Source organism: Oryza sativa, chromosome 9 (assembly GCF_034140825.1).
Source record: "Oryza sativa Japonica Group chromosome 9, ASM3414082v1".
In the NCBI taxonomy this organism is placed as follows: domain Eukaryota; kingdom Viridiplantae; phylum Streptophyta; class Magnoliopsida; order Poales; family Poaceae; genus Oryza; species Oryza sativa.
The window spans coordinates 15,819,936-15,839,090 of NC_089043.1; the positions used below are offsets into that span (position 1 = coordinate 15,819,936).

The window sequence follows — 19,155 nt, forward strand, 5'->3', positions numbered from 1 at the left end:
TGCAATAAGATCATAAAATTGTAGATTCTATATAGCGACCACAATCATAGTATCAATCATGTCAAGTTAGATCGTCAAAGTCATATATATATAGAGTCAGTAGACAAAATTGAGATTTTGATCTCATTATGTACTCCAAATTAAATTTCAACATACATGCTAGAAAATGTGGTATAGTCCAAGCCGATACCTACTCAAGAACCATAATATCACTCTTTCTATAACAAAGTGAAAGAAATAATAGTGTAAATTTCACAGAACTATAGGTATTTTGACCAAAATATTATAAAATTACATATTTAAGGCGATGTATCACAAAACTATAGATTTAAGGTCTAAGTATCATAAAACTACATACTCCCTCCTCTTTTATGGATGATGCCTGACCATTCATCTTATTCAAATGTTTTATACAAATCTATAAGATATAAATCATGCTTAAAGTACTTTGAGTGATAAAACAACTAACAATAAAACAAATTATAATTATGTGTTTTTTTAAATAAGACGAAAGGTCAAACATGTGATAAAAAAAGTCAATGGTGTCAACTATTAAAAAATTGTGATAGTATTTAATATTGAAGTTATTACAAAACTATATATTTTAGAGTTTAAATCCCTAGCACTATTGTTAATTACATTGGAGCTATATAAACAATGTAGTTTTGTGACTAAATTGGTTCTAAACATGTAGATTTATGGCAATTTTGTTGCTAAATGTATAGTTTTGTGACACCCCATCTTAAATGTGTAGTTTTGTAATAAATTTAGTGTTACATCTATAGTTTTATGATACACCGAGTTAAATATGTAGTTTTGTGATAGTTTGGTCTTAATATCTGTAGTCTCGAAATATTATTTCAAGATATTCTCATACATTTTCTTTATTAGAAATATGCCACCTTAACTTCTTCTTGCTTAATTTAAGACATATAACTTTCTTTCATTCTCCTCTAAATTTACTTAATTTTAATTTAATGCCATGTTTATACACGACATACCGTTTCTATTATTACAAAAGCAAGACGCCACGCTTCCTAAAAGGTGCAGTAACATCATGACACGTTTTTTTTGAGAGAAGGATTTTTTTTCTTTTTACCTAGCCTGTACATCCAATCGGATATATGCAGCCTTTTATATCGAGAACTAATTAGCCCATCAAATAATCCAATATGAAATTTGCTCCTACAGAGATTTGAACTCACATCATCACGTGCTTGAAAGTCAAAAATGTCATCTTCCAAAGAAAAGGAAAGAAACCATATATGTAGTACTCAGCCCCTTTTTTTCGACCAATACTTATCGGTGTCAAGGTAAAAGAACAGGAAAGAAACCGCCTCGCTGACTCCAAGAGTTATATATACTGTGTTCATGAAGTTTCACACAAGGAAAAGAAAAACATAGGAAGATAGTGCAGTCAGAAGAGCTTCAAGATCTCAGATATATATATGAAGTGTCCCTCAGCTTGGTTATTATTAGCTATTTTCAATGTGTTAGTGCATACGTGTAAGCTCAGCAAGCTTTATTAGGTATGATTCTACTGTGCTTCTTAAACAAGTGAATTTTCGTGAAAGTAACTAATATAGATGCCTTCATATATTTTCTCCATTGTACAAACTTAAATTACTCTGGTCCCTAGCTTGTTTGCAGTTTAGATAGAAACAAAATTCGGATACAAGTAAATATTTATCACACCATTAATTTTGCCAGCAAGAAAGCATATATATGAGGAGCCATAGCGTCGGACCGTTTTTGCAGATCTTCGCTGTATGACGACAATGGCGCTCTTGCTTTTCTTCGCTGCATTCGCGTTATCCGCTGCAACTCATGCCGTCGGCCAGCCAGGTTTGCAAGATCTTGATTTTTGCAAGAGCTTGATTTTTCACCCCATGCAAGTGCAATCGACGGCGTGCTAATTAGTTTGTTAATCTCTGTATGACATATCAAAGTGATGATGAGATACTTAATTATTATCGGGTCCATGCATGAGATTTTGTAGGTTTGTTAACACGACGTTTCTCGTTACTTTGATTTGTGAGTATTTCATTTTCATGGAAGATCGTTGCACGCAGCTGGTTTCCTGAGCATTGACTGTGGCCTAGAGGCAAACTACAGCGGCTACACGGACACCATCCACGGCATCTTCTACGTCTCCGACGGCTCGTACGTTGACGCCGGGGAGAACCACGGGGTGGCTGCTGACCAAGAGAGCGGCCGTATACGCCCTGACTTGACCGTCCGGAGCTTCCCCTCTGGCGTGCGCAACTGCTACGCGCTTCCCACGAACGCCGGGAACAAGTACCTGGTCCGGGTGGTGGCCTTCTACGGCAACTACGACGGCAAGAACAGCTCATCGTCGTTGCAGTTCGACCTGCACCTCGGGTCAAACTACTGGGACACCGTGCAGGCCGGTAGTACTAAGCAAGTGTACGAGGCATTGTTCGTGGCGTGGGCCAGCTGGGCGCCGGTGTGCCTCATCAACACCGGTCAAGGTACACCGTTCGTGTCATCGGTGGAGCTGAGGATGTTAGGCAGCGAGCTCTACCCGCATGTTATGACCAACCAATCCATGCGCCTACATTTCCGGGACATTTTGGGGCCAACAACCGTTTCCAGATCTGTTGCTCGGTATGTATATTTGTGTCGTCGTCCTTTCTCCTTGGAAAGCATATTTTTAAGGGGATGTCTCCTATATGTTTTTTCATCTCACTTAAACAACATAGATCATTGCATTATATATCATTTTATAAACAATCATTTTAAAATTTGATCTATACAAATTAGAACAAAAGAACAAATCTAAATCTACACAGCAGTTTTACTACATCGACTTTAATTTGTTATTTTTGTGAGATGATAGATGACCACTAATATCAATTCATACATCAATTTTATTTAGATTTTTTAAAATTATTTTGTTGAGTGGTTTAAACAAACTAGTAGGATATATGCCTTTTAAGGATCGATTAAAAAAACCAGCTTTATTGCTAACTTCTGGTCGGTAACTCATGCATTCGGTATAAGTGGGCTATTGTGACGTTATACAGTTTTTGTTTTTGTTCTGATTTGTTTTTTTTTTTGGCAAAAGCTAGCATGTCTTTAATTCATGCATTTATCTCTGTTTGAAATTATACATATATGTAAACAACTATATACAGATTATTTTTAAACACATATTCATTTACTAAACAAATAAGAGCACTACCTAGTTGCATCCTAACATTATATTACCGCAGCTAACTACTATATATTTGCGAAAAAGTAAAAATTATAACTATATAGGAAAGTATTTTGAAGAAATTAAATATACTACTATCATTTTCTCATATTAAATCTTAATATTTCAGTGTATATTTTTTATTCAAAATTTCAAGGTTTGACTGAGCGCGAATTCTAATACATCGTGGTGTAACAAATTATCCCATCACATTAGTGACCCCACTAATCAACAGTCTCACAATATGAATAACAATCAAAGATTAATATTTTGTAAAAGCCAATTGGTCAATTAATATGAAAGAGTAAGCACGGCAGGTGGCCAAAGAAGAAAGTTACAAAGAAACGCATCCTATCTTACCGTAAAGTTGATGTCTACTAACTTTCAAAGCTCAACGTGCAAGTGCACCACATCATCACTCACTAACAATTATTATCTACAGTATTTCAAATCACATGTAAATTATTATCTAGAGTATTTTAAACATATTATTTATAATTTTGTTATATTTTTAAAACTTAATATGCAAGCAATGTCAAATCATTATTTTTACATCATTTTCATATTATTTAAATATATATGCACATATCATTTCTATAATATATAATATATATTCATTCACATATCCCATAGCAAAGTGCGGGGTATCAACTATCAACTAGTGTTATTGACCATTAATGACTGGACGATTTGTCCATGCCCTACCCAGCATATGAATGTAGTTATTTTAAGTAATAATAATAGGAGTTACTAATACCTTCTGCTTCATATCCATGCAAACTTAAAAGATGTATTCGCCCCCATATTAAATTACTTACTTCCCACACTACTTAAAAAAGGCACATAGAGGGTGTTGGCCTTATAGGTACTGGAAGCTCTAAAACCAACACATATATACCTTTTCTTATCTCCGTAGGCTGAGAACACAAAAAAAAGGACACCTTTAAGAGACTATAGGTGTCATTTTTGTTTAAAAAAAACCATCATCTTTAATTTATTATAGGTATCGGTTAATTAAAAAACCGACACCTATAATATATTATAGGTACTAGTTTTCCCAAAAACTGAGCCGACCAATGGTCTTGAGCGGATAAGGCCAAGATGAGGGTTCGGTCTCTCCTGGTCTACTCTTCTCCGTCTTTATCTCGCGGTCCCCTCTCTCTCTCTCGCGCGTGTTCCACTCTCTCTATCAGCCCGGCGGCAACGGCGCCCTCCCCTCCGCCAGATCCGGCGGGAAGGGAGGCGGCGTGCAGCGGCAGCACCCTTTGTGTTAGTGTTGATGTTCTTAGTGTTTAGTGCTTAGTGTTGATGTTCTTGAATGTTGTTGAGTTCTTGGATACCGATTAATTATATGAATTAAATTTCTATGGAATCAGAGTGAAAGGGAGCTGCTCGACGAGCCGCTTTTTTTGGGATTCTTGAGACCTCAAATGTGCCGGTTCCAAAACCGGCACCTTTGATTTCCCTCATCTGTGCCATCTTGTAGGTGCCGGTTGGGAACCCGGCACCTATCCTTGTTTTTATAGTAGTGCCAGTTCCATAATATGAAACATAAAATTTTGTACATTGCCTCTAACAAATAGTTTTGACTATAATTTCATCTATAAAATATCATCAGTGGTTACAAAATTAACATGATAGTTTCAAATACAAATATAGTGATACGATATGTGTGGCACTAAACATTTGTATGTTAGTTTCATCATTAGTCAAAAGTTGACTTTCCTTAAAAAAGGGCAACTTATAATTTTGGACGGAGAAAATATTATTTTACTATCATATCTCGTAGTGGTACCAAACTACCAACCAAGGAGATTTAGTAAATTGTATTGTTACCTCATTAAATACATCTCGATATTTTTCAAGTTATAGTCACTAATAACCGTGATTAGTGAAATTATGGCTGTATTAATGATGGCATGTAGAGAATATCTCCTCTAAAATTGCTTTGGAACGTGAAAATGACAATCATTTTGATAGATAATTTTAATGTTAAAATGATAAGTAATCTCTTAAACTGAGGAGTACTATATATTATTTTTTTACACATGAGGGGAGAAACTTATTAACATATATGGTTGCTATACCAAGCAGGGAAGAGAGATTTTCTGTAGCTGCTCCATTTTCTTATGAGTCAGAATAACAGCACACGACTATATATGATATAATCCCCCCTCCCCCCTCTTGCTACTCGCTGCGTCCTAAAATTTATTGATTTTTGACTTTTAAAAATAAAATCTAAACATAGGCTATGCTGGATTCATAGCCAGAAATCAATTTAATTTTTGGAACGGAGGGTGTATGTTCTCCTAATATTGTTCAAAAGTTTATTGGGTTTCTGTACTTCTGTTCTTCAGCCAGTCCTGTGTGCTTTGATAATGTGTAGAAGGGTGACTAGCTAGCTTTCAGGTATTATATGCATTTCATATCCCAAAGGCCCAGTGGGTAGATATAAAAAAGCTAGATTTCCCAAGGTATTTCTAAAGCTTTTCTTCTCCATCAATATGATAAATAAACTAATACCAACTCAACCAAATGCATCAAGATAGAGGACATGGAAGAGAGTTTAGGGTTACCACTATGAGAATGGTTCTTTAAATTCCTTATGATCGGCATGTAATATCTCCTCAAAAACACTCAAGGGCCGTATAACTGCCGGTTGACTTCAGCTGTGACTTGAGCAAGCTATAATAGAAAATGAACTGGCATCTGTACATGAAAATAGAAGCACAACGGAGACATGAATTTTACGTGGAAAACCCTTGCGAGGAAAAAAACCACGGGCGTCGACCGGCAATGATCACTATAGAGGAGTTGATTACAAATGTAGGGGAATAATAATGGGAACGTCATCCCTTCCCGTACGGCTTACAAGAGAATATATAGGAGATAAAAGAAAGACATCTAATAGGATAAGACATGTAATCCTACTAGGAAATTAATCCAAATATACTGTGGGCTCAAAATTCGGATCATATATTTAACAATCTCCATATTGAGATGAATTTCCTCTTGTAGCATAAAAAACATCAATCACCAAAAATACCTCATGTAGGTAAAATCACCGTACGCCAAATAGTCTCTAGGACTATACTGTAACACCCACCAAGCTTGAGCAAAGATCAAACTTAGTAGCAGAAACTGGCTTTGTCATCATATCAGCTGGGTTATCATGAATACTTATCTTGCATACCTTGACATCACCTTCAGCAATCACACCTCGAATAAAGTGATATCTCACATCAATGTGCTTTGTTCTCTCATGGAACATTTGATCCTTTGTAAGACATATTACACTTTGACTATCACAAAATATATTAATGCAAAGACATAACTCCACAAAGCTCAGTGTACAAACCTCTAAACCAAATAGTTTCTTTACAAGCTTCAAAAATAGCCATATACTTTGCTTTAGTAGTTGATAAGTCAACAGTTGCTTGTAAACTTGCATTCCAACTAACAGCACATCATCCAATAGTGAAAACATAATATGTGAGCGATCTTCTCCTATCCAAATCTCCAGCAAAATTTGAATCCAGATAACCAACAAGTCCATCTCTAGATCTTCCAAACTGCAAACAAGCACTAGATGTACCACGTAGGTATCTGAAAATCCATTGAACAGCTTTCCAATGCTCTTTGCCAGGATTAGCCATGTATCTACTGACAATACTCAATGCACGTGATAAGTCAGGACGAGAACATACCATGGTATACATAAGTGAACCAACTGCACTTGAATATGAAACTCGAGACATGTACTCAACATCATAATCTGACTGTGGACATAAATCTGAAGATAATCAGAAATATGCAGCAGCTAAAGGAGTACACACTGGTTTTGTATCATGCATATTGAAACGACGAAGAACTTTTTTCAATATAACCTTTCTGACTAAGATATAACTTGCCGGAATGTCTTTCTCTAGTAATTTCCATACCGAGAATTTTCTTCGCTGCACCCAAATCCTTCATCTCAAATTCACTACTCAATTGTGCCTTCAACTTTGCTATCTCTGATTTGTCTTTTGTAGCAATCAACATATCATCAACATAAAGAAGTAAATATATAGCTGAAACATCAACAACTTTAAGATAAACACGGCTATCAAAATTGGATCTTCTAAACTTCTGAGAAAGCATGAAAGAGTCAAATATCTTATACCACAGTCTAGGTGACTGCTTCAACCCATAAAGAGATTTCTTCAACCTGCAGACTAGGTTCTCTTTTCTAGGAACAACAAAACCTTTAGGTTGCTCCATATAAATGTCGTCATCTAACTACCCATGTAAAAATGCAGTTTTAACATTCAATTGCTCTAGTTCATAATCATGCATTGCAACAATACTGAGTGAAGTGCGCATTGAAATATCCTTCACAACAGGGGAAAATACATCATTGAAATCAATACATTGAATCTGGCTATAACCTTTAGCAACTAACCTTGCTTTGTATCTTGTCTCATCACTTGAAGATATACCTTCCTTTCTTTTGAAGATCCACTTACAACAGATAGGTTTCTTCTCCTTTGGCAATTTCACCAATTCCCAAGTATGAATCTTTTCAAGTGATTCCATCTCATCATGCATAGCAGTAATCCATCTATTGCAATCATCAGAAACAATAGCCTTAGAATATGCAGAAGGTTTTGCATTACCTTCAATTTCTTCTGCCATACTCAAAGCATAAGTAACTATGTTCGCTTATTCAATATATCTTTGAGGAGATTTAGTACTTCTTTTAGGCTTATCTTTTGCAATAGAACATTTTGGAGACTGCTGAATAGTAGAAGAATCTAAATATTCACTAACAGGTGCATCTTGGTTAATAGCAACATCTTCTTTTTTTGGTGCATGCCCTGAACTAATCAAGTGCTCCACCTGCATACTTTCTTTCTCCTGACTCTCAACAGGAATATTAGTAGAAGGTTTGTCATGTAACATAATTGATTCATGGAAGACAACGTTTCTACTAATCACAACCATTTTAGTTTCAGGACACCATAACTTATAGCCTTTCACACCAGACGGATAACCAAGAAAAATGTACTTAATAGCTCTAGGCTCTAATTTACCATTATCAACATGAGCATAAGTAGTACAACCAAATACTCTTAAGTCTGAATAATTTACTGGGAAACCAGATCATACCTCAATTGGAGTCTTCTTATCAATGACATAGATGGGTGATCGATTAATAAGATAACAAGCAGTGGAAACCGCTTCTGCCCAAAACTGTTTAGGCAAACCTGCATTAGAGAACATACAACGGGCGCTGGCTACGCTCAGCTACGCCATTTTGTTGAGGTGTATGAGGAATGGTGTAGCACGCGGCACCGCTGGGCGCTGGCTCGCCACGCCATGAAAAGCGAGAGAAAAGAGCATGAGGTGGGGGACCAGGGTAAGAGGCCACTGAACCCATCCACATCGAGATGCAGAAGGGGCGCCAGCCCATTGGAGCTAGAGAAGGATTGCACCGGCTGAAGAGAACACAAAGCAAAAAGAACCAAATATGAATTACAGAAACAGAGAACTACTAACCAACGGAGAATTCATCACAGCAATAGTCCATGGCAATGCAACATCACTGGATCCAGACCTTCATGGCGAGCTTGAGTTCATGTACCCACCGGATCTAGCGATAGGCCAACAGATCGATCACCTCGTTGTCGTTCTCCATCACCAGCAGCCCTGCTTGATCTCCATCACCACCACCCCTGCTTGAACTGGGAAGAGAGAGGAGTAGTATTATTATGGTGTGTGTGTGTGTGGGGGGGGTGTCTGTTGGGGGAAGGGAGGGCGTCGGCGGCGAGGAGAAGCGCAGGAGGGGGAGGCCGGCGTCTACCCACCGGATCAAGTGGCAGGGCCAGCAGATCGACCCTCTCGCCCTCGTTCCGCATCATCACCACTCTCCCTGCATAATTGGAAGAGAGATGGAGAGAGTGGGAGTAGTGGGAGAGCACCAGGAGATGGGGGAGGCGAGGCCGTCACCGGTAGGGGGAGGTTGACGAAGCAACGACAGGCGTCACGGCCGAACCTCCCCCCAAGGCCCGCGTGGTCAGGTCCCTCCACAGGGACGCCGCCACGGCATTCGTGAAGGCGGTTCACCACAGCGTTGACGGTTCACCAACAACCACAGTAGCGCCTAAGAGAAGGAGGACACGCAGAGGAGTTTGTGGGGAGGTTGTCCGCGTCGCTGAGAGAACAATGAAAGCATGAGGAGGCGAGAGCGAGAGGGCAGACCGGCGGTGGCCTCTACGTGCTAGGGTTGACGAGGATTGGGGAGCGCCAGGAGATGGGGGAGGACAGGGAGAGTGCGAGGGGGAGGCCGTCGGCGGCGAGGAGAACACAAGGCGGCACCGTCGCAAGGGCAGGGGAGAGAGCGAGAGAGGAAGAGAAGGTTGGGGGAACAGTGTTGGCTAGGGTTTCAGGGGAATGGAGGGATTGGTTGTTGTTTTTTTGCAGAAAACTCCCTTACTTTCTCTTTTTTAGAGCTCTCTCCTATACTTGAGGAGGTAGAGGGCCTTTATGTAAGAATACATAAGGCAGTGAATTACATTGAGGGACTTAAGAAAGATTATCAAGGAAAGCAGGGAATTTTTTGCAAAATTACCAGCTCCAGCCTCTTTTGTCGCTGGATGCTTGATCGGACGGCGCTGCGGGCAAGCAACCAGAGCGCATGAAAATCATCGGAATTCCAGCGCGCGGGTTGTGGGGGGGGGGGAATGTGGATACACGCGCGTGCGTCCATGGCGTCCAAAATTCTATGGAGCGAGCACTTCGCCCTCATCTTTAGGGCCTGTTTAGTTGGTGAAATACAAATTTTTGGCTGTCATATCAGTTGTTTGATAGGATGTTGGAAGGGGTTTTTGGACACAAATGAAAAAACTAATTTCATAACTCGTCTGGAAACCGCGAGACGAATCTTTTGAGCCTAATTAATTTGTCATTAGCACATGTGGGTTACTGTAGCACTTACGGCTAATCATGGACTAATTAGGCTCATAAGATTCGTCTCGCGATTTTCATGCAAAATGTGTAATTAATTTTGTTTTTATCTATATTTAATGCTCCATGCATGTGTCCAAAGATTTGATGTGATGTTTTTTGGGAAAAAAATTTTTGGAACTAAACCAGGCCTTAATATACCCGATTTGGCCGAACAGAATTTCGACGACGACATACGCGCTCGATGGCCGGATACAGTAGATCAGATCTCCAATGCTCTGATACCACTTGTTATGAAAATAATTGCATAACAGAAACACGAATTTTACATGGAAAACCCTTGTGGGAAAAAGCACGGGTGTCGACCGGGAATGATCACTATAAAGGAGCTGATTAGAAACTCAGGGGAATAACAATGGGAACGTCACCGTTTCCCGTATAGCTTACAAAAGTATATATATATATATATATATATATATATATATATATATATATATATATATATATATATATATATATATATATATATATATATAGGAGATAAAAGAAAGTTACCTAATAGGATAAGACATGTAGTCCTACTAGACTAATCTGAATATATTGTGGCCCAAAATTCGGATCACATATTTAACATATAGTAGCATATCACTGCCAGTTGATATTATAGCTTAGAGCAGGTATACTAGCTGACTATAAACCAGTTATAAACACATATCGAGGAGGTAAAAGAGAAGAGAGAAGACTAGTGGACTACATATTTGTAGCTAGCTACAGCATGGACTCCAGATATACTGTATGTGTTGGCAACTTTTTGTGACAAGTCGACAAGCACTATCACAGCACCTAAATGCCTTGTGGTGATATGGAGTCGCCAACCACCCCGATCTAGCCAAAGGGAAAAATCAAGATGGATTTTGTAGAAAACAGCTAAACCAGCTAGCGGAGCCGATTTAGAGATCAAAATCAGCCTAGGCTGATTTAGATCGATATGAGGATAACTACCCGTCTCGTGGGCAAACGAAAGGTTTCTAGGACAAACCTATAAAGAGGTGTCGCACTCTCGCATCGGCGGTGGACTGTTTACAACACAAACCGACAAAGATGGACTAAACTATGATAAACTAGAAAACATGGCTACAAGTAGAAGTAAAAGAATGATTTGATTGTAGAAATTCGGGGGATTACAATTGAACCGGTCTTGTCCCTTAAATAGAGGTTGGTCTTGCCCTCTACAAGCCCTCCTCCACGTTCAACTTGAGATAGAAACCAAAGAAAACCAGAAACATGCCATCCCAAGCAAGAAAACCTGAGACCTGATGAAAACAAACTCGGGCTCGGACTCTGACGGTCTGACCGGCAACATACTTGCGGTCAGACCGGAGTTCAGGCTGCGGTCAGACCGGCCCTGTGAAGGAAACCCAACACTTTCCAAACTTTGACAATTTTTCCCTATTTCGTTCATAGGTGCCAAATTTAGATGTAAACAGTATGTATGACAGGTGAGACAATGTATTAATAGTGTAGTATATGTTTATAGATAACTTTTGTATGAATTGACTATTAAATTAATTATAGATGATTTGCAGCTAATAGTTGGCTATACTATTAAAATTGCTCTTAGCTATGAACGGAAGAATGCGTTGATTGTTTCGTAGTACTGTGACTAATCCATTAATTCGCTCTTTATCATGTGTCCCTAGGTTTATATACTCATTGATTATTCACGCAGCCCCGGAGCACTGCGTATTGCTAGGCCATTCTTCCTTCACGAAATCGGGAAAATTCCCAATGTGGTCGCAGCCGTGCGTGTGCAAGAGGCTGAGAACGAATCCCGCCGAAACATGAGTGCAACAGTCCCCGTAGGCACCTGCCACTTCGACAACTGAGCTGGCCGCCTCCTGCGTCCATTCGGAGAAATCGAGTGCAGTCCCGCCTTCGCCCGGAGCACCTTCCGCCCGCGCCCCAAGGTCGTTAAGGGCCAGCCAGAGAGTGTAACAGGCCTCCTTGGCGGACTCTGTGGTTGGTACCAGGGTAACGGCGGCAGCTTCGGCCAACACAAGACAGGCTTCGAGGGATTTAATCTTCTCCTTGGCCGAAGCAAGTTGTCGGTCTCGTTCGGCGTCTCGCTTGCGTGCTGCTTCAAGGTCAGAGCGGAGAGACCTATTTTCAGCATTCGCCTTCTTCAAAGTCTCCGCCACAACACGTCTTTCGTCTTCCTTGTAGCGAAGATCTTCTTCGGATTTGCGAAGGCGAAGGCGAAGGCGGTACCCATTTAGTCGCTCTAAGGCGGACTTCTTGGCACTTAGGTGCACGGCAAGGCCCTGGTAAAAAAAAAACAACACACATTACGTCAGGGAACTAGCGAAAGAGCAAAATTCAGCGCACAAAAATAAAAATCATACCCGCACAAATAGGCTTTCCACAGCCGCGCAGCTTTCGCCGAACTCGTTCAGTTCGGTGAAGAGCCCAAGGCCTTCGGTCGGTGCTATGACCTGGCACACCCCGTCCACAAACGGAGTGATCTCTGGCCGCGTGGCGAAGTCGATGGGGACGAAATGTGGGGCAGTAAGCGTCACGTCCAAAACGCTCGCTTCAACTGCTGAGCCTTCCCCTCTCGTTGACGAATAGGTGAAGGGACCGCATCAACCCGTTCGTCCTCAGCAACGTTCACCCCAGCGGCCAGGGCTGAGGCACTCCCGCCTGTCACCGCTTCGGCATCGCTAGCGGGTGGCGGAGACATGCGCCTACCACGGGAAGTTGCGCGCCGTAACACCGGCGAAGTAGGAGTCCCGTCGGATCCCTCGCTGTCTGGAAAGCCATGGCCGACTTGCACAACCTTCCCTTTCTTCTTCTTCCTTCTAACAGTCATCACCGGTTTCGCGGCTGTGCTGGAGATCGCCAAGAGGGTGTTCGCCACGACGATATCTTGCGGTCGCGTAGGCGAAACATGAGAGCCTGCCCCGGATTTCGCAGGAGTAGGGCTGGGGGTATAACCATGAGAGCCATCATCCTCAGAACCGGCCTCCGCATCCTCCTCTTCTTCCTCCTCCCCATCACTTTCGACGGCGGCCTTCGCGCTACGGTGAGTTCGAACTGGCCGCCTTTCGTGACCGCATGCTTGCGCTTCTTCGAAGTGCCAGCCTCGTCATTGCCGGCCCGAGAGGGGTTCGATCGGCTCGGCAATTCGCCAGAATAGACACGGTTCACTCGGCCGTCGGCTTGGCGCTGGAGCAAGCTGGCGAACTCGGCCGTGGTTAGAGCTCCGATCATCTTCGACGCCTCTATCTCGGCATCTTCCAAAGTCCGCACTGCGAAAAGAGAGGAACACAACCGTTTAGCCTAAAAAGTGCTTCCATGAAGGAAATATGCGGCCTAAAGCAAAAACAAAAACCTTACTTTCGGCCCCGGCGGGGAGAACAAGGCGGGGAAGCCCAAGAACTTCTTTGTTCTCATTCACGGAAACGTCCGACACACGGGCGAGAGGGGAAATCCGAAGGAGACAAAACTCCTCGCAAAGATCCCGGGTGCTTAGCCGCCGGGCAACCTTGTGAAGGAGTATGAGCCGGGACTCGAGAGTCCCGTCAATCTTCATGTTTGGCTTCGCGTTGATGGAGACGGCAGAAGGCTCAAAAAGGAGCCAGTTCGCCTGGGCATCTTTGGCGGAGTAGGGGTTGCTGATATAGAACCATTTCTGCATCCAGTTCCTGTCCCACTTCGCCATCGATGTAGGTACTGGCCAAGCATCAGAACGCTCCGGCCGCAGCATGAAGTTCACGCAGCCGAAAATGGTTTTCCTCGGACCCGCCGGCGTCTGCACGTCTTTGGTTGAGGCGCATGCAGTAAACAGCGCGGCAAATAGCTCGGCGGTAGGGGCGAACCCACAAGTCCGGCACATTCAAGCGAAAACCGCCAGCTTTGGGAACGCCGACGGGCTAAGTTGGGGAAGCCTAACCTCATACATCGAGAGCACCGAAGGCAAGAAGTTGTCGCATGGGAGGCGAAGCCCAGCGACGAAGTATGCGGCGAAGACAACCGTTCGCCCATTCCCAGGCGAGGGAACAATGGCCTCGCCTCCGCACGATCCTTGCCCCTCTATGAGAGAACCGGATGATACCAGTTCGCCCAAGTTGGCCTCTTTGACAAGTGATTTGCCAAGGAAGCACGACCATCATTCGCCAAGGCTTCCAGGATCTTCGCCAGTTGACCCGGCCTTGGTAGGCTTGCGGGGAGCCATCGGGCTCGTAGAACAGGAAATAAAGGGGAAGAGCCGAAAGGCTAGGAGCACGATGATGGCGAAAACCTAAAAAGCAGGAGAATGAAGAGAGCACGGAGCGTGTCAAACGGTAAAAAGGAGAGAGCGTGGGGGAAGTGAAAAAATAGCAGGCCGGCTTAGGGGGTATATATAACCCCGTCGCGAGACCGTTTGCCTGCCAACCAATCGAGCCCTGACACGTGTCCAAGGGCAGACGAAACGGTAAATTCCCATCGGGACGGAGCCGAACAGTAAAAAGCCCGATTACAGAGAAGGAAAAGCCCACGGGGCCCATTACTATTCATAGTAATAAAAGAGATTAAATAACCCCCTTCGACGTTTTACAACGAATGCGAAGAGGAGATTTTCTCAAGAAATTTTTCTAAGAATAAAAACAAAACAAACTTTACTTGCAGGATCTATATAGGTTTCGGCAGGAGCACCGGTCGAAAGGGGGCGCTACATACCATACCACGTGGTTTGCACGGTCTCGGCCGAAGCTCCTGTCTCACCCTTGCCCATGAGGGGCTTGTTGGCGGTATGGTATGAGGCCCTTCGACCAAACCTGCCGAAACCAGTAAAGAATTCAAGCCCGAAATGTCAAGGTTAGTCAGGGCGAAGCCCCCCATGATGAAGACTAGGAAGCAAGGACGGTGAGAGGCAAGGAATCATGCGGGTAACTCGCCAAGCTAGAGGCCTCCTGGGCGAAGGATGCAGGGCGAAGAGCATACGCCGAAGGGGGACGACTTCGCCATAGTGAGTTTGACCCCGGGAGGACCGAAGAAGCCATCCTGGCCCATCAAGCCTAAGGGTCAATTGGGTCGACAATTGCCTGTCGGCCCGTTAAGGGCCCATGGACCACAATTACACTTTGTACTCATGTAAATGTCCCTTTCATAAGGGCAACCATGTAAATTTCCCTGTATAACCAAAGCCCTAGTAGTAAGAACCTGTAATGGGGGCTATAAATAGCCTCATAGGGCCATGTAATAGGGGATCCCAAGAAAAATTCCCAATTTAATACACTTTACTTCTTTTCCAACCACTGTTGAGTGACCACGTCTTTCGACGTATGCGGTTGTCGTTTCGACAACACCTACGAAAAGATTGTTCAAGGAAGCAGCGCAAGACAATCAAATTAAGCACTTTTAGCTGCTAAAATGTTTTCGTTTCCCATCTTGTACGTATAGTTTGTAAGTTAGAAGTTACACTGGTCATCATCGACCAGCAGTTGAAGTTGATGCTGTTAGGAAACGATCAGCAAATAAACGATAAAAAATGATAAATCGATAACAAAAGACATGATATTTAACATGAAAACCATCCTAAGACAGGAGAGAAAAAATCATGGGCGCCAGCAAGTAAATATTTTCACTATATCAGGTGAGGTTGCAATGTTGAACAGCAACTTACAGGAAGTATATATAAAGGTGAAACCTAAAAGGATATTGGGTGGCAAATATCTTCACCATATTAGGTGAGGTTTCCGCTTCGCTCCGTTCGAAGTTGGCCTTTATATGTGTATAAATGAATTTAGATCACAACTCAACAGATGCAAGTGTTTATTTCTTCTTGAAAGTGATTTTTGACGTTCCAAAGCATCATTGTAGAATTAAAATGTCCTTGTTATGTCCGTGTTGCGTGAGAAATCTGCTCTCACCAGATACACAACAATGAGTGGGATCGAACAGATCGAGATCCAGCAGCAGCTGGGTGCACCGGCTGAGGGGCAGATCTCCATGAGCTCCGACGAGCCACTGAACGATGAAGACGAGGACAAGCGAGGTGGGAGCGTAGAAGAGGACGAAAAAGACACGGCGAAGCGTAGTGGGCGCGGGCAGCAGGGGTTTGCGGGTGTTGACAGTCACGGATCAACCGTCGGCGACGATGGCTGCGACCACGGCAGCCGCCTCTGTTCCTCGCTTCCGTAGCGCCGCCACTCCGCACGCTCGGCTCAGGCCAGTATGGCCCAAAATCCCAAGTTTCCAACAAATATGCAATATTACAAATTTACCCCTCAATGTAACTACCTTGTAGTTGTAATGTAAGAGCATCTCCAAGAACCTAGCCAAATGGCTTTCCAAGCCAAAATTTAGCTAACTTGGACAAAAAAAATTATACTCCAACAAACTAGCCAAATGGCTCTCCAAGTCATCCGGCTAGCTAAATAACCCACCAGACTAGCCAAAGTTGGCCAGCCGGTATGGCTTGCCATCGGTGTGGGTCTCACCCCCTCTCTTCTCTCTCTCCCCTTTTCCCCAACCTTGCCCGCAGCGCCATCCGCCCAAGCCCGCCATCGTCGTTCTCGCAGCGCCGCCAGCGTCGTCCTCCCAGCGCCACTGTGCCATCCGCCCAGTGCCGCCGTCGTCCTTCTCCCGGCGCCGCCGTCGTCGTCCTCCTGCGCTGCGTCGATGTTGTGCGGCGTGGCGGCATCGAACTCGGAAGAGGCGTCGAACTCGGCTCTGTTCTCTCCTCGTCACCGGCGTCGTCGACTTATGCTCCGACTCCGCTAGCCCACCGGTGCTACGGTTGGCCGTGGGTCACCGCTGCCCGGATTCATCGGCTCCATCCCCTCCTCAGCCCGGTGCCCTTCGTTGGCACCGCCGCCCGCCATCCACCGCGCTGCCGCCACATGGGGAGACGGCTCCGTTGGTGTCGACGTCGTGGAGCGCGATGTGGCCAGCGCTCCGGCCCATGAGCTTGACGAGGCTGACACCGTTCGCCGCGCTCTCGACCTCCACGTGCCCGGCGGCGATCGCCTGCTGCGCCGCCTCCACCGCCGTGTGGAACCCGAATGACCGGTTGATGACGCCGATGTCGTTGTCCGCCGTCTTCGGGATCGCCGCCACCGCCGAACCTCGTCACGCGCCGCGCATCGTGCCATCCTCGCCGACGGATTGGTGGTTGGCGTCGTCGGCGGAGGAGAGGAAACCGGGATGCACACGAGAGGAGGAAGAGGAAGTGAGGCTGACACGTGGGTCCCATTTGTCATAGACTTATAATAAGGATGATAAATGGAGCGGCTGTTAGAGCAAGCATCTAGTTTGACTAGCCAAATCAGATGGAGAGTTGGTTATATAGGTGTTTGGAGAGTCCAATTTAACGAGGCGCTGTTGGAGATGCTCTAAAGGCAGCGTATCTTGTGCACACGCCTATGCTTGTGCACTCATGCACTCAATCGCTATGGGTCGTTCGATCTCAATCTGAAGGACTAGATCCAAGCAGGACATTTTTTTCACAAAGCCGTCCGCTTCTTCATCTCTAATTTTGTGAATTACTCCCTCATCTATCTTCCTCTCTAGTTCCGCTCTTCTAGTACCAGATTCCATAAGCTTCTTCTCCCTTTCCATGCCACGGGATGACGACGGTCCACGGCTCGACTGCAGCTTGAATCCCCTCGGCAAGCATGCTTGCCAGTGATAGACTCTAATCGGGCAAGAACATGATCATGTAAGATCTAATCGGGCAAGATGGAGGTTACCATGGCATCCATGCATGAATTAAAATGAAGTTGGCCATCTGCAAAGAGTAAAAGTACTATAGCACATAAGAGAGGCAAGGCCATTTTCAGGTCGAGTGTTGGATAGTATAGGAGAGATGTACAACGTAACGTGGATTCGATTGTATTGTGCCTCAGGGGCCGGTGTATATAAGGAAATAAAGAAAACAAAGCAGCCAATTTGCTGCTGCTTGCTTAGACGAAAGCGCAATTTTGTACACAAATAATGTTCAATAGATCTATCGTAATCCATTCACAGACATACAAACGCTTGTTGAGGAAGGTTGAAATCCCCCAATATTTGAGGCAACCACAAAACTCAGAAAATCCAATAATTTATTCGGAATGGGAGTCATTACAGAGAGAGAGAAAAGGGCACCCAAAAAAAGAGATTAAGCCCTCTACGCTACCTCCAGCAAGCACGATGATGGAAACAATACGGGAGCACGCTAGCTCATCCGCCCTGTCGCGTGGCCGCAGCTACGCCCTCGCTGCAATCACTACTGGCTGAGGGTGGTAGATCCAACAGGTTTAGTGAAGAACATGGAAAGAAGTCCCTCTATCCCTGCGGTCGATATGACTGATGTCACCAATAAAAGAGGGGCAGACATTTGAGGAAGGCACAGACTTGATCTTTGTTTCTATCTCTAGGTAAGCCATCTCCAACGAGCGTGGTCACCGAAGGGATTTGAGTCGCCGGCGAGACGCGGAGAGGAAGAAGAGGCTTCTGGATGGTCTAGGGAGCAGATGGACTGTAGAGAAAAGTCAAGGAGTTTTTAGCAAAGATTCAAGTGAAGAGGCGGCCGGTTTTGTGAAAAATTGCACTGGTTGGATCCAGTTCTTTGGATTCAGATCGAAGGGTCAAAAGTGGCTAAGTGCATGAGTGCACAAGGATAGGTGTGTGCATAGGATACATTCCATAATGTAAATTACAAATATAGTGGTAATATAAATAGATCTCATCCCTTGGAAAGAAACTGAGATCGACGATCTAGATTTTTTTCTACTACTAGTAGTGAGCACTGCAGCGCGGGATTCCTGCACAGGTGAGCAAGCACTCACTTGTAGTAGCATCCAAGTAGAGGGAGATAAGAGCTACCAACCTTCTAAGGGCTTTGAAATCCTTCTGCCGATGCTCCCGCAGCTCGATGATCAGATCGGTGAGATTGGTGAAGAGGGAGGGGGTTCTTCCTTATTCAAGACTGGTACCATGGAGAAATAACCTTGCCCAAACACAAG

General features: G+C 43.9%; 1 protein-coding gene across 1 annotated transcript; it reads left to right on the plus strand.

The window, feature by feature from the left end:
* The first annotated feature begins 1,778 nt into the window (after nucleotides 1-1,778).
* Nucleotides 1,779-3,092, plus strand: LOC107278846 (probable LRR receptor-like serine/threonine-protein kinase At1g51810). Its single transcript, XM_015755672.1, has 3 exons — nucleotides 1,779-1,845; nucleotides 2,073-2,628; nucleotides 3,089-3,092. The coding sequence occupies exons 1-3, from the start codon at nucleotides 1,779-1,781 to the stop codon at nucleotides 3,090-3,092; spliced, it is 627 nt and encodes a 208-aa protein (XP_015611158.1).
* The last annotated feature ends 16,063 nt before the right edge of the window (nucleotides 3,093-19,155 follow it).

Excerpts from the sequence above, each read along its gene's own strand:
- LOC107278846 (XM_015755672.1), top strand. The coding sequence starts at position 1,779 with ATGGCGCTCTTGCTTTTCTTCGCTGCATTCGCGTTATCCGCTGCAACT. Across the intron at positions 1,846-2,072 it reads TCATGCCGTCGGCCAGCCAG|CTGGTTTCCTGAGCATTGAC; the intron begins GTTTGCAAGATC and ends CGTTGCACGCAG.